The 14,305-nt window shown below is 34.6% G+C and overlaps 1 protein-coding gene across 3 annotated transcripts in view; it reads left to right on the top strand.

Annotated features, from left to right (window-relative positions):
* Positions 1-13,568, top strand: part of SLC9B1 (solute carrier family 9 member B1) — a 62,766-nt gene extending 49,198 nt beyond the window's left edge. Inside the window, exons 10-14 of one of the 3 annotated variants that reach the window (XM_047718104.1) lie at positions 5,165-5,271; positions 6,417-6,566; positions 10,505-10,613; positions 11,069-11,205; positions 12,835-13,568. In XM_047718104.1, coding sequence (XP_047574060.1) covers positions 5,165-5,271; positions 6,417-6,566; positions 10,505-10,613; positions 11,069-11,205; positions 12,835-13,047 — 716 coding nt within the window. In that variant the 3' untranslated portion in view covers positions 13,048-13,568. The remainder of the gene's footprint in view (positions 1-5,164; positions 5,272-6,416; positions 6,567-10,504; positions 10,614-11,068; positions 11,206-12,834) is intronic. The other 2 variants (XM_047718103.1, XM_047718102.1) reach the window with 2 other exon arrangements.
* The last annotated feature ends 737 nt before the right edge of the window (positions 13,569-14,305 follow it).

The following is a 14,305-nucleotide window of genomic DNA, read 5'->3' as shown; positions in this document are numbered from 1 at the left end:
AGAGGAGGAAGCAGGCTCCCTGCCAAGCAGAGAGCCCGATGTGGGGCTCGATCCCAGGACCCTGGGACATGACCTGAGCCGAAGGCAGAGGCTTTAAACCACTGAGCCACCCAGGCACCCCTAATAACTGACTCTTGATATAAATCCAGATTTCTTCTTCTCCCTCTCTCTTCTCACCCCTCCCCCAGCCGTTCTTTCTGACTTCCTCCCAATATTCTTATAAAATTGTAAGAATTGATCATACTTTCTCATAACCTGAGTTGTTTTGTACTTAATTGTATATCACCAACATGTTTCTCTTCAGTAAATATATTTCCATGACATTTTTAATGGTTATGTAACATGTTGAAAATTGAAATTGACTCCAATATTCACCATTAAAAGAATGCTTGGTTGAACGTCTTATGGCTAAATAGTTTTACCTAACCTTAATATTTTCATAGTCTCAAAGTGGAATTGTTGAGATAAAAATATAAAAGTTATAAGGTTTTTATGGGGTGGCAGGGTAATGGACATTGGGGAGGATATGTGCTATGGTGAGTGCTGTGAATGTGTAAGACTGATGAATCACAGAAATATATACATTAAAATATACATTATATGTTAATTTTTAAAAATAAAAAACAATTCTTTCCACACCACAGAGTAATGATACATTGTCTTAAGTCAAGTGACCATATATATGTACATGTATTTCTGGACTCCATAATTTGTTCATTTGGTCTAGTTGTTTATCCTTGCAAGGAGTAACACAGCCTTTTGGTTACTACAGTTTTATAGTAAGTGTTGATCTCTTTAGTAGTGTGAGATAATCTTTTAATATAGATATATTTTATCTGTATATAGATAATTTTTGTTATCTATAGTAGTTGTGCATTTCCTAGCTTTGTTATTATTCTTTAAGATTGTCTTGACACTTCTTTGTATTTCTAAGTCCATTTTAAATCACTTGCCACCAGCAAAATCCACCAGCAAAAATAATACTAGAATTTTTATTGGAATTGTATACAATTTGTAGAGAGAATTTGGAAACTATTTACATCTTTACAATTTTGATTCTTCTTATCCAAGAACATGGCATTTTTTGGGAACTTCTTAAATTTCTTTGAATAATATTTTGCAGATTACTGTGCAGAGAACTTTCACTTCTTTCATTAAACTCATTGATTTCTATTTGGTCTTTCTATGCTATTGTACATGGTGTCATTTTAATTTCTTCCCATTTGTTGATTGCCGATATATATAAAAAATGATTGGTCTTCATATATTAACCCTAACCCTGTGACCTTACTAAACTTACTTCTATGTTTTAAGAGCTTGTGGGTTTTCTTACATTGTATATGTACATAATTATGACATTAATAAAGACATTTTTTTTAAAATATTTTATTTATTTATTTATTTATTTGTCCGAGAGGGAGAGAGAGCACAAGTAAGCAGAGCGGCAGGCAGAGGCAAAGAGAGAAGTAGGCTCCCTGCTGAGCAAGGAGCCCGATGTTGGACTTGATCCCAGGACCCTGGGATCATGACCTGAGTCAAAGGCAGTGGCTTAACCAACTGAGCCACCCAGGTGTCCCAAGACATTTTTTTTAAAAAGTTTTAAGTTTTTCGAGATATATTATCACAATGTTATGGCCTACCAGGGTGTAAAAACTTGCCAGTTTCTCTTCACCTTCTTCAAAACTCAGTATCACTAGTCTTTTATATCTTTGTTAATTTGATAGGTGAAAGGTGAGGCCTCTTTAAATAAAGTACTTTGAATACTAGTAATATTTTTAAATGTTCATATTTATTGACTATTGGCATCCTGGAATGTTTTATAAATTGTTTTTCTTGATATCTTTTGCTTATCTTATAGGCATTGTTCATCTTTTGTTCTTTTTGTCAAGATTCAGCATAAAATTAGGAATGATAACCTTCTGTTTTATGTCCTATAGTTTTCCACATTTATAATTTTTCTTTTAACTTTATCTTTTTTTGCAATTCAGATTTTTCAAATTTTTAATCTGACAATCTTTTCCTTCATGACTAGTATCAATAATTCTTTTTAAAAATATTTTTATGTTCCTCTTCCATTGTGTCAACAACTGTGCCAAACACTGAGGGTAAACAGTGATCTACAATACTAGCTTTTATAATCGCTTGGTGCTTGCTCCAAGTTCCATAGCTATTTCCACTCATCTCATTTCCACTCACTCACCCCACAGTATGATATTCATTTTACAGAATAGGAAACTAAGGAACAGGGGTTAAATAACTTGCTAAAAGTCACAGATCCAAAAAGTAGGGAAGCCAAAATGCAATCTGGCAATCTGACCCTAGACCCACATTTATAAATGCTATTCTACACTAGTTACCCAGCAGAGAAGAACATATGGCTCATGTTCTCAAGGAATTTGTGTTAAACAAATAATTACAAAATGTGATGAATAATACATAGTGTAGGGTACTTTGGAACATGCTACAGAAGATCAAACCTAATTTGTGGAAGACAGAAAAAGTAAAAAACCGAAAGCAGCTACATGCTTAGATAATCCTCTTGACTCGTGACTATGTATACATCACTTAAAATGTTAAGGACTTTGGGGGCACTTGAATGGCTCAAGCAGTTAAGGGTCTGCATTTGACTCAGGTCATGATCCCAGGGTTCTGTCCACTACTCAGCAGAGAGAGTCTGCTTCTCCTCTGCCCCTACCCCCTCTCATGCTCTCTCTCTCTCTCAAATAAATATTTTTTCCTCTCAAATAATTTTTTTTAAATGTTAAGAACTTTTAAGGTTTTATTTTTTTACATAGATCTTCAGTACATCTATATTTTGGAATATGGTAGTTACAGAGACCTAATCCTATCTTCTGGATCAGTTGGCCTTTTTATCATTGTATGATGTCCTTCTTTATCTCTTATGACTTATTTGTATTTGACTTAAATTCTATGTTGCCTGATATAAGTGTGACCACCCTGCTGCCTTTTGGTGATCATTTGCATGGACTCTCTTTTTCCATCCATAGTTATAAAAATTTGAAGTGATAATTTACTTTCGCTCACATATAAAAATTCTAATCCTTTACATCTCGCCTCTTTCCTTTGTTATCCAGGTCACAAATTATTTCTTTTTATGTTGTCTATCTATTAATACAGTCATTTTTAGAAATGAAATCTTGCCATTTGCAACGACATGGATGGTACTAAAGGGTATTATGCTTAGCGAAATAAGTCAATCGGAGAAAGACAACTATCATATGATCTCCCTGATATGAGATAGTGGAGACGCAATGTGGGGGGTCTGGGGATCTCCCTGATATGAGGAAATGGAGATGCAACGTGGTGGGTTTAGGAAAAGAATAAATGAAACAAGATGGGATCTGGAGGGAGACAAACCATAAGAGACTCTTATTCTCACAAAACAAACTGAGGGTTGCGGGGGGGCGGGTAGGAATAGGGTGGTGGGGTTATGGACATTCGGGAGGGTATGTGCTGTGGTGAGTGCTGTGAAGTGTGTAAACCTGGAGATTCACAGACCTGTACCCCTGGGGCTAATAATACATTATATGTTTATAAAAAAATTTATTTTTATTTATTTATTTTTTTAATTGGGAAGCAGTCTCCCTGCCGAGCAGAGAGCCCGATGCGGGACTCGATCCCAGGACCCTGAGATCATGACCTGAGCCGAAGGCAGCGGCTTAACCCACTGAGCCACCCAGGTGCCCCTATAAAAAAATTTAAAAAATTTTTTTAAATACTGTCTTTTTTTTTAAAGATTTTATTTATTTTTCAGAGAGAGAGAGAGCACAAGGCAGGTTGAGGGAAAGGGAAACTCCCTATTGAGCAAGGAGCCCAATGTGGACTCCATCCCAGGATCCTGGGATCTTAATCTGAGCCGAAGGCAGACACTTAACAAACTGAGCCACCCAGGCATCTCTATTAATACAATCTTATAGTTATGTTTATGTCTCTAGCTTAAATTCTGTAACAGAATTGAAAGTGATTTACTCACCACCATTACAGTATTACAGGATTCTGAATTCATCTATGTATTTACATTTACCAAAGATTTATATTTGTGTGCTTTTGTGTTGCTAACATCTTTTTACTTCTACTTGAAGGATATCCTTTAACGTTTCTCGTAAGACAGGTGCAGTGGTAATGAACTCCTTCATTTTTTTGTTTATCTGAGTCTTAATTTTTCCTTCACTTTGAAAGATAATCTTGTAGGATAGTATTCTTCCTTTGACAGTTATTTTCCTTTCAACACTTTGAATTTCCATCACACCACCTTCTGGTCTGTAAGGTTTCTGCTCTGAAATCCTCTGGTAATTTTATAGAAGCTTCCTTGTACATGATGTGTCATTTTTATCTTGCTGCAACTTCTTAATTAGTTTGTGGAGTTCTTTTAAGGCTTTTGGACTGTATCTATTGTTGTTAAGTTAATGCCTCTTTGGGGAATCAAGGTTCTAGGGCTTCCCATTCTACCATCTTGCTATTGTCATCCTGCATTTCTGTTATTTTTTCATGGAAAAACATTTCTAAAATATATATATTTGCACACCTCATTGAGCTAAAATACCCATAGCATAACAATTTTTTAGTGTGACGTAGGATTTTTAAATTTTTTTTTACTCGGAACTACAGATACAGGTACATAAAAATATGTTGGAAACTCAATTGACTGCTGACTCAGATATTCCTAGGGTTGACCCTGTAGTAAATCTTTTTTTTTTCTGTTGTTGTTAGATTTTTCTTTGTATGTTTAAGTCATTTGTTCTTTGTCATAACAGGATATCAGAGAAGGAAATATTACCAGACATGTGCAAGGTGCCAGAGGTGCTCCTTTGTCCAGTGTCTGTCCATTCTTCCACCTCAGTGGGTCTTTAAAGTTGTGTTTATAAGGGAGCACACTGTGGCTGGTTATTTCCTTGTTTCCTGGCCTGCATTTTCAATGAACATTTCTAACTTGTGTGTATTTATTAAATTATTTGAGGGTACATAATGTATCAAATAGATCTTTATGTTTTCAAGGACATGAATATTAAAGGCCCATTTTTGTATATGTGTTCTAGAAGATATATGCTTTTCTCTATGAACCACCTAGACTTGATCTTCTGATATGTTAGGTATGTGAAAATATTACTCTGTGAGATGTTTCCCTTATTGTGTGCCCTTACAGGTACTATACTTAATAATGTCCTTGCCTCTTTTCGGGATGTACTTATTGGCATGCTGGCAGGAGCTGTTTTGGGAATTTTTGTTCAGTATTTTCCCAGTGGAGATCAGGTAAATGAAAAGTTAATCTATTTTTTAGAAGTATAGTATTAGGCATTTCTTTCAAAAATTTGAATTTCTGGAGGATCCATGAGCTTTTAAATATAATATTTAATTCTCTTTCCCCAAAATAGCCCCTAATGCTACTCTCTGCTTAAAATGGAGCACATTTGTGATTGATACAGGTCAACGGCCTTGATGGAAGTCTCTGCTTCCTGATTCAACAAATAAGAGTATCGGAAAATGTACTTAGGGCTCCTAGGTGTTTCAGTCGGTTAAGTGTCTGCCTTTGGCTCCTGTCATGATGGGATCAAGCCCTGCATCCAGCTCCCTGCTCATTAGGGAGTCTGCTTCTCCCTCTCCCACCGCCCCCACCCCACCCCGACTTGTGTTCCTTCTCTCATTGTCTCTCTCTCTCTCTCTCTCTCTGTCAAATATATAAATTTTAAAAATCTTTAAAAATATAAGAAATTAAAAAAAAGAAAACTGTACTTAACCCAGAGTACCTTCTCCATTCCACCCCAGCCCTATATTCATTAAATTGCCTCCTGACCACTGGCAATTTTCCCTAATCTTTTGCCACTCAAATTTTCCTCTGAACATTTTTTGGAAAGTAGATTGCCATTTATCTCTGCATATTTTCTGACTTAAATTTACTCCCACTACCTTTGACTAAGGCAACACTAATAAACTCAACCCTTTCCTTCCCTAAAGGATATGCTATTACTCTTGTATTTCTGTAACTTCCATCTTATCTGTAACAGCTATCTCAGCTAAAGAGATATTCAAAACTTTATTTTTTAACTAGATATGTTATAGGAACTACAATATGTATATGTATATGCTAGAGGAACTACAGTTTATACAGTTTACTTTGTTTATATGGGTCTCTTTCCTTCCTTCTTCACTTATAGCTGAGGTACTATAGTCATTTTATTAACATTAGAGATGTGGCAGAAGATAAAACTTAATAATTGCAGATTTTTTCACTTGGTCTGCTAAAATATTTAGTGAGGAAGAAAGTAAAAATTTTAGACACTATTTAATATAACATCTAGAGACATGATACCAAAGGGTGAATAATACATGGTAGAAGATATAAATATTGTTTCATATATTAAATGTAAATTAATTTCTAAATATCTATCTAATTCTAGACAAGACGTCCAGTGAAGAGAGCTTTCTTTATTTTGAGTATGTCTCTTACTGCTGTCTTGGGCAGCCAGCGTATTGGTTTACATGCAGCTGGAGGATTATGCACACTAGCATTAACTTTTGTTGCAGGGATGAATTGGTCCACAGAAAAGGTGACTATTTTTAATACATCACTTTTTAAGATAAAATAACCGCATTTTTTTACATCTATAATAGATGTTTAGGAAATCTCTTCGTTCTAGTTGGAAGATGTTCCAGAAATTTGTGTCTTCAAGTATGTGTATAAATCAATTGAGGAAATAAGATATTTAGGAAAAGGATCTGGAAATACACTAAAATGCAATCAGAAGTTGAGTTAACAATCAGGCTGCTTTCTTTTTCTCAACTTTTATGCAATGTGATTATAGAACTTATATTGATTTAATTATTTTATTCATTAAAATTATAGTTATACATTTAATCCATGAAAATGCTCATAAAAGATTAGAACAATACAAAAAGCCCACATATAGAACAAAATGTAAAAGACTCCTTTTCCCCTACCTCTCCCAAATATCAGACCCCCTTCCCAGAATCAATCATCTCCTTTAATCAGTTCTCCATTTGTAGACATTTAGATCCTTTCCATTTTTGTTATTACTAATGTGAAGCCGTGAACAATTCTGTTCATGTATCTTTTTGCTAATGTAAAAGTGCTTCTGTAAAACAGATTCCTAGATATGTAACTGCTGAATTTAGAAATGGAATGTTTCTATTTTGAGAGGTACTGCAAAATTATCTCTTCAAAGATTTTAAGCAATCTGATGGGTAAGAAATGATACAACATTATTATTCTTCGTTTATATTTCTCTGATCAATAGTGCAGTAACCTTCTCTTCATACATTCTTTTTTAACTACCTATTCATCTTTGCCTGGTTTTTAATGGGTTGATTTGCCTTTTTGTTTCTATAGTTCCCCTATATTAGTGCTACTAATCATTTGTTTTGTATATATTGCATATAATTTTTGCTTATTTTTAACTTTGTTTATGATGTCTTTTGTGTTGAAGTAAAATTACCTGTAGTCAAAACTATTTTTCTTTTTGTTTTGAATTCTGTATCTTGTTTAAGAAGGATATCATCACCCAAGATTATAAGATTGTAACCATAATGTTTTCTATAGTATCACCTAATACTTTGGTAGTTTTTGTTTGTTTTATTTTTGCATTTAGTTCTTTAATCCATCTGGAATTTATTTTTGTAAGTGCTGTGAGATAAGGATATGTGTGTGTGTTCATAAACATGTATGCACATACATATAATATATATATGCACATAAACTGGGTAGTCATTTTTTACTAAATTATTTATTGACTAATCCATTATTTATTCAGTGATTTTAAGAGCCTCTTTTAACATGAGCTAAATATATATATATGTATATGTATATACATATATATGTATTCATTGCTGGAATCTGTTTAATCCTACCTATCTAGTCCTGTGCCAGTACCACTCTATTTTAAATCTGTCATTTTATGTCTCAAAATCTAATATGGAAGATCCCTCTCATTGTACTTCTTTTTCTTTTTTTTTTTTAAGAATTTATTTATTTATTTGACAGAGAGATCACAAGTAGTCAGAGAGGCAGGCAGAGAGAGATAGGAGGAAGCAGGCTCTCTGCAGAGCAGAGCCCGATGTGGGACTGGATCCCAGGACTCCGAGATCATGACCTGAGTCGAAGGCAGAGGCTTAACTCACTGAGCCACCCAGGCGCCCTCATTGTACTTATTTTTAAAGTATTTCTTGACTGTTCCTGCACAAATGCTTTCTTAGATAAATTTTAAAATCAGCTTGAGAATTTCCCAACCCAAAAATTGTATTAGTGTTTTGTTTAGTATTCCAATAAAATCACAATCGTAAAAAAATTAAATGGTCAATAATAAATTACAATTAAATAAAATGAAAACTACTAAATTTCACCTGAGACACCTGGGTGTCTCAGTCAGTTAAGTGTCTGCCTTCAGCTCAGGTCATGACCTCAGGATCCTGGAATGGAGCCCTGGGTCTTCAGCCCTGCTCAGTGGGGAGAGGGAGTCTATTCTCCCTCTCCCTCTGTATCCACCACTGCCCCCCTCCCAGCTCAGGCTCTCTCTCTCAAAAATAAATAAAGTCTTTATTAAAAAATTAAAAGAAATAAAAGGGATAATGTGCCACCATGAAGAAAGAGTAAGATTGTTTTTTCTTTGTTTTTTTTTTCCTTTTTTTAACTTTACTTTTATAGATTAGAAAACCCAGTCATAAGGGAAATAGTTACAAACGTAATTTATACCCCAAACAAAGGATATCACAGTTTTATGTCTCTTTAAAAAAAGATAAGCCCAGGGGCGCCTGGGTGGCTCAGTGGGTTAAAGCCTCTGTCTTCGGCTCAGGTCATGATCCCAGGGTTCTGGGATCGAGGCCCCCATCAGGCTCTCTGCTCAGCGGGGAGCCTGCTTCCTCCTCTCTCTGCCTGCCTCTCCACTTACTTGTGATCTCTGCCTGTCAAACAAATAAAATAAAAAAATAAGATTAGATAAGCCCAGACTGAAACTAAAATCTCTTCATCCAAATTCCTTGAGAAGAGCCAGAGTACTGTTACATCAACTGGGGCCTTTGTTGTAACCACATAATCGGGGAAGTAGCATTGGGAGAGGTTCATTCTCAGAAAGGAGAGCCAGGCAGGCAACCAAATTAGGAATCTATTTATGTTTTTGGTTTGGTTTTAAGGAAAAAATAAAATTGAAGTTTTCAACATGGGTTCTTCAGAAGCAGGCCTAACAGATTACTGACATTTTTTGCCTGGTAGCTTAGGACATCTCAAGATTAACTTTCATGGGATTGGTTTCCAAGACAATTATTAGTGGAGGTCTTCTCAACTCCCTTTTGAGAGCTGAAATGGTTGCATAATATTGAGTATGTGCTCATCAGGCATGATGTAGTTCTAGTTCTGTCTCTGTTCACTTACCTTATAAACAAAAGCTAGAATTGTTATTGAACCATTCAAAAACATGTCTGGAACTCCAAAGACCTTATTTCTTTACTGACAAAATTACCAAATAATATTTTTACTGAATAGCTTTATAGATTTTTTTCTGGTTTCAAGGACCATTTATTTTTATTTTACTTCTTTTTTTAAGTTTTTATTTTAATTCTAGTAAGTTAACATGCAGTTGTTATATGTGTATCAGGTGTACAATACTGTGTTTCAACACTTCCATACACTATCCAGTTATCATCACAGCAAGTGCACTCTTTAATCCCCTTTACCTGTTTCACCCTTCCCCCCACCTACCTCCCCTCTTGTAACCATCAGTTTGTTCTCCATAATTAAGAACCTATTTCTCGGGCCGCCTGGGTGGCTCAGTGGGTTAAAGCCTCTGCCTTCGGCTCAGGTCATGATTCCAGGGCCCTGGGATCGAGCCCCACACTGGGCTCTCTGCTCAGCAGGGAGCCTGCTTCCTCTTCTCTCTCTCTGCCTACCTCCCCACCTACTTGTGATCTCTGTCTCAAATAAACAAATAAAATCTTAAAAAAAAAATAGAACCTGTTTTTTGGTTTTTCTCTCTCTTTCTGTTTTTTCCCTCTTTGCTCATTTGTTTCTTAAATTCCACATGAGTGAAATCATATGGTATTTACCCTTCTTTGATTCATGTCACTTAGCATATACTCGCTGGCCCCGTCTATATTGTTGCAAATAACAAGATTTCATTCTTTTTTATGGTTGAATGTTATTCCTGTGTGTATGTGTGTGTGTGTGTGTGTGTGTGTGTACACACATACGACCTGTTCTTTATCCATTCATCAATCAACGGACAGTTGGGCTGCTTCCATGTCTTGACTATTGTAAATAATTCTGCCATAAGCTTTGTAGATTTTTTTTAACCAAATTCTACTCAAGTGTTTGAATAAAAGGATTAACCTATTCAATTTTTAAGCTTTAACATTTCTTCTACAAATAAAATATCTTAAGTTTATTAAATGTTGAGAGACTTTAATTTCTAAAAAGCAATTATTTTTGTGTCACAATAACTAAACACAATAACTAAAAATACATTATTCTTTCCTACAGATTAGAGTCCAAAGAATTATTAAAACTACATGGTATATTTTTCAACCCCTTCTTTTTGGTTTGGTTGGATCAGAAGTTTCTGTTGCATCTCTTAAATCAAATGCTATTGGTAAGAATAATTACAGGCACAAAAAATATGAGATTTGAAAATATTTAAGAAAACCATGAATAACTTTTTTATTTTGTTTACAATATGTCTTGAATGCTATAAGAACCTTCTTCAGAAACTCATGTTGATACAGTTAATAACATACATTTGCTCTTTTGTTACCTCATATGCTCTTTGTTACCAAAGCCAGCTCTGAATACCTTCCCTGAGTGATCTGAGGAAATGCAGTTTGAAATTCTTTTCTGACCAAAAATATTACATACTATCAGCAGCTTTTGAATACTTTCATTTGTAGGGAAAGTTCAAAGTCTATTAGCTCAGAATTAAATAAATATAATCTATCTTATCTTTCATGGTACCTCCACCATAAGATAATCTCTTACACTTTTTCTAGACATAAAGAACCACTTTTTCCAAATATTTCATTGTTTATGGTTTTTTTATATCTGTTGTAGGCATTTGTGTTGCTACCATGAGTTTGGCATTATTGATTCGAATTTCTTTTACGTTTGTATTGATGTGTTTTGCTGGCTTCAATTTTAAGGAGAAAATATTTATTGCTTTATCGTGGATGCCCAAAGCTACGGTCCAGGTAAGAACGTATTAAGTCATGTTAATAATTTTTAATGTTAATGATTTTTTAAAATTCCAAGTGAAATGTTACCTTAATCACAAAATGTAGATTATTATCCTTACTTTTAAAATATTTGAGCATAACTACTTACTGAAAATAATGTAATCTTTTTCAAAATGTTTTAAAAGCAATTCTTCCGAAGTTGAAAAGTGTACCTTTAATGACAAATACTTCCTAAACTTCTGAAACATTTTTTTTTCTGTTTTCCCAAAATATAAGAATATATCTGGATACTGGAATGTTTACATTTTGCTGAATATTACAGTGATAAATGTAATGACTTTAAAGTGGAGATACATTCATTCTTTTTTTTTTTAAAGATTTTATCTATTTATTTGACAGAGAGAGAGAGACAGTGAGAGAGGGAATACAAGGAGAGGGAGTGGGAGAGGAAGGGAAGCAGACTGCCCACCAAGCAGTGAGCCCGATGCCGGGCTCATCCCAGGACTCTGGGATCATGACCTGAGCCGAAGGCAGACACTTAATGACTGAGCCACACAGATGCCCCGAGACACATTGATTCTTTTAAAAATATATCTTTCCTACCCTTGTCACCCACTCCAGCATATATGAATGCACATATATTATTTTTAATTATGCATTTAATTTACATGATTTTAATTAATGACTAAATCTCCTCACCAGACTATCTGGGAAAGACAGGAACAGTATTTTCTTTCATTAATTTTCCCCTAGTACTTAATATACTGCCTGGCATGCAGGAGGTACACAATTAGTAAGCACAGCATACCTACAAGAATGAATAATGAATGATGAATGAATGAATGAATGGGGAGATCTTAGAGTTTTGCCCTCTGATTGAATGTTAGTCTGCTCCTACAAAGAGGTATTACTACTTATAGTTAGACTTTTTAACATGGCAGCATAATGTCTTGATTTCTGGAGTTTCTTTTTTCCACTGTTACTCCCAAACAGAAATTTGTGAGTTCTTGTACAACAAAATTCTTACTATGTCATGGTTGGAAAAGCAGGTCGATGGGACCAGCCTGAGTGTTTTGAATATCATGTTACTTGCCTAAAACATTAGGCAAGTTACTTCCTAATCTCCCCTGTCCACTTTGTAGATTCCAAACCTCTTGCCAGTTTTCCTGGACACACGGCCTCCCAAGTAGGAAGAACAAGAAGATAAGCAACAAAATCCTAGAGAACCATAAGAAACCCTAGTATTTTGTGTTGTCTTATTATACCCAAGAACTTTATAGTCCGTGGTAAAGGTAAATAAGCAAAATCCTGCTTTAGCTAGAACTCCTGAGGTTCTGAGAGTAATGTGAGCACTCAAAAAAGATATTTAAACAGGAGAAAGCTGAGATGATAAAAATACAAAATCGGCCCCAAAATGCATGCACGATGATTTATCAATATTTCACCTTTCATCCAGATATATTTCCTAGGGAGAACATAGAATTGATGAGTAATTCCTGATAATTCCTCAGCACTTTAAGGCTTGTCTCTTTTCTGATGGCCTACTACTAGGTTTTGTTTGTTTTAACAGGGCCATTAACTTTTGTCATGTATTAGCTATTTAACATTTTTCTTTATGCCTCATTTTTTACCCCCTAAATGCAGGCTGTATTAGGTCCTCTGGCTCTAGAAACAGCAAGATTCAGCGCACCCCACTTGGAACCATATTCGAAGGATGTGATGACAGTGGCATTTTTAGCCATCTTGATTACAGCTCCGAATGGAGCTCTAATTATTGGCATACTGGGGCCCAAAGTACTTACACGCCATGATCCAAACAACATCAGTATGGAACTGACAAAGATGGAACTTCATTAAAAAGTTTATTTGCCATCACCTGCCTTCTTCTTTTAATAAATTATCTTACATGAGAGAAAAATTAAAACATACAAATATGTGGAGATTGTACATAGTACCAAGGATTTAATAAATATGTGATTTCATTACAGAGCTTTCCTATGATTTTTTACTCCAAGGTTAATTTAATAAAAACAATGTAAATAGAATGCCCAATAGTATTTATGTGTTTTAAGAACAAAGTAAATCTGTAAATATTCTAGGAAAGTTTAATCCATTAGGCTGAATCTGCTGTCACATTACAAACTTGGTGTAATAAAAAATTAAATTAACCCAATGACAGAAAGGTAAGATAGTCTAAACCTCCATACAGGAGAAGTAGAACTCATCATCTGTTTAGTAATTTAGTTAAAAAGATCACCAGAAAAGGGGGAAAAAATGCCAAGAATAAGTGGGTCAACAAAATGGATTTCAAATTCTGCTTTTTGTGACTATCTGAATGAATGGTATATTAAATAAAAGAACCAAAATTAGACTTATTTACTTCTGCAGTACCCTTAAAATGACAAGTTTAATAGTTTTTAAATGAAACATTATGTGAAGTATTTATTTATAGATATAAAATTAAATCACAAATGGATATAAACCATGATTTTTCAGTGAGTATAACATAAGGAGTTAAAGTCAGCCTGCAGAAATGAGGATTAATAGACTTGTCCATGTGAGCTTTTCTTTTCCTCAGTAATACAGAATCTCCTTTCAATTCTAGCTGATTAAATCTGCTATGCTGATATAGAACCAATCACAAGCAAAATGCAATTTTCAGTTTATTTCAAGATTATTTTAAAGTTGGAAGGGTCATGTAAAATCTTCTCAAATAGCCTTAGTGGATGGCTCCTTAAAGTCATTCAGATTTCTTTGGCAAAAGCCAAATGCAGGAATTAAACATTACTTGGTTTCCTATTCCCTCTTCTATGTAAGTAAAATACTAAAATAGCACAGAATGTAAAATTTACACATAAATTTGCAAAGTGAAGCAACTATAATTTAAGGCAACCAAAACTATACCAAAACGATATATGTTATATACTGGGACCTTTCACAAAATATAACACTAAAACTGTCAAAAGTTCACACACATACCTGGATAACTCTGGGAGGAGATAAAATCGCTGCTGTTCTAGAAGCATTTTCTTCTACATTCTTATAACTCAGCATCAATCCTATGCCTCATTTTCAACTATTTTAATTCTAGTACTAAAATTCTAAAAATTTAAAA

Source organism: Lutra lutra, chromosome 2 (genome assembly GCF_902655055.1).
Source record: "Lutra lutra chromosome 2, mLutLut1.2, whole genome shotgun sequence".
NCBI lineage: Eukaryota > Metazoa > Chordata > Mammalia > Carnivora > Mustelidae > Lutra > Lutra lutra.
The sequence above is the reverse complement of the archived record's forward strand: the minus strand, read 5'-3'. Positions and strand labels throughout refer to the sequence as shown.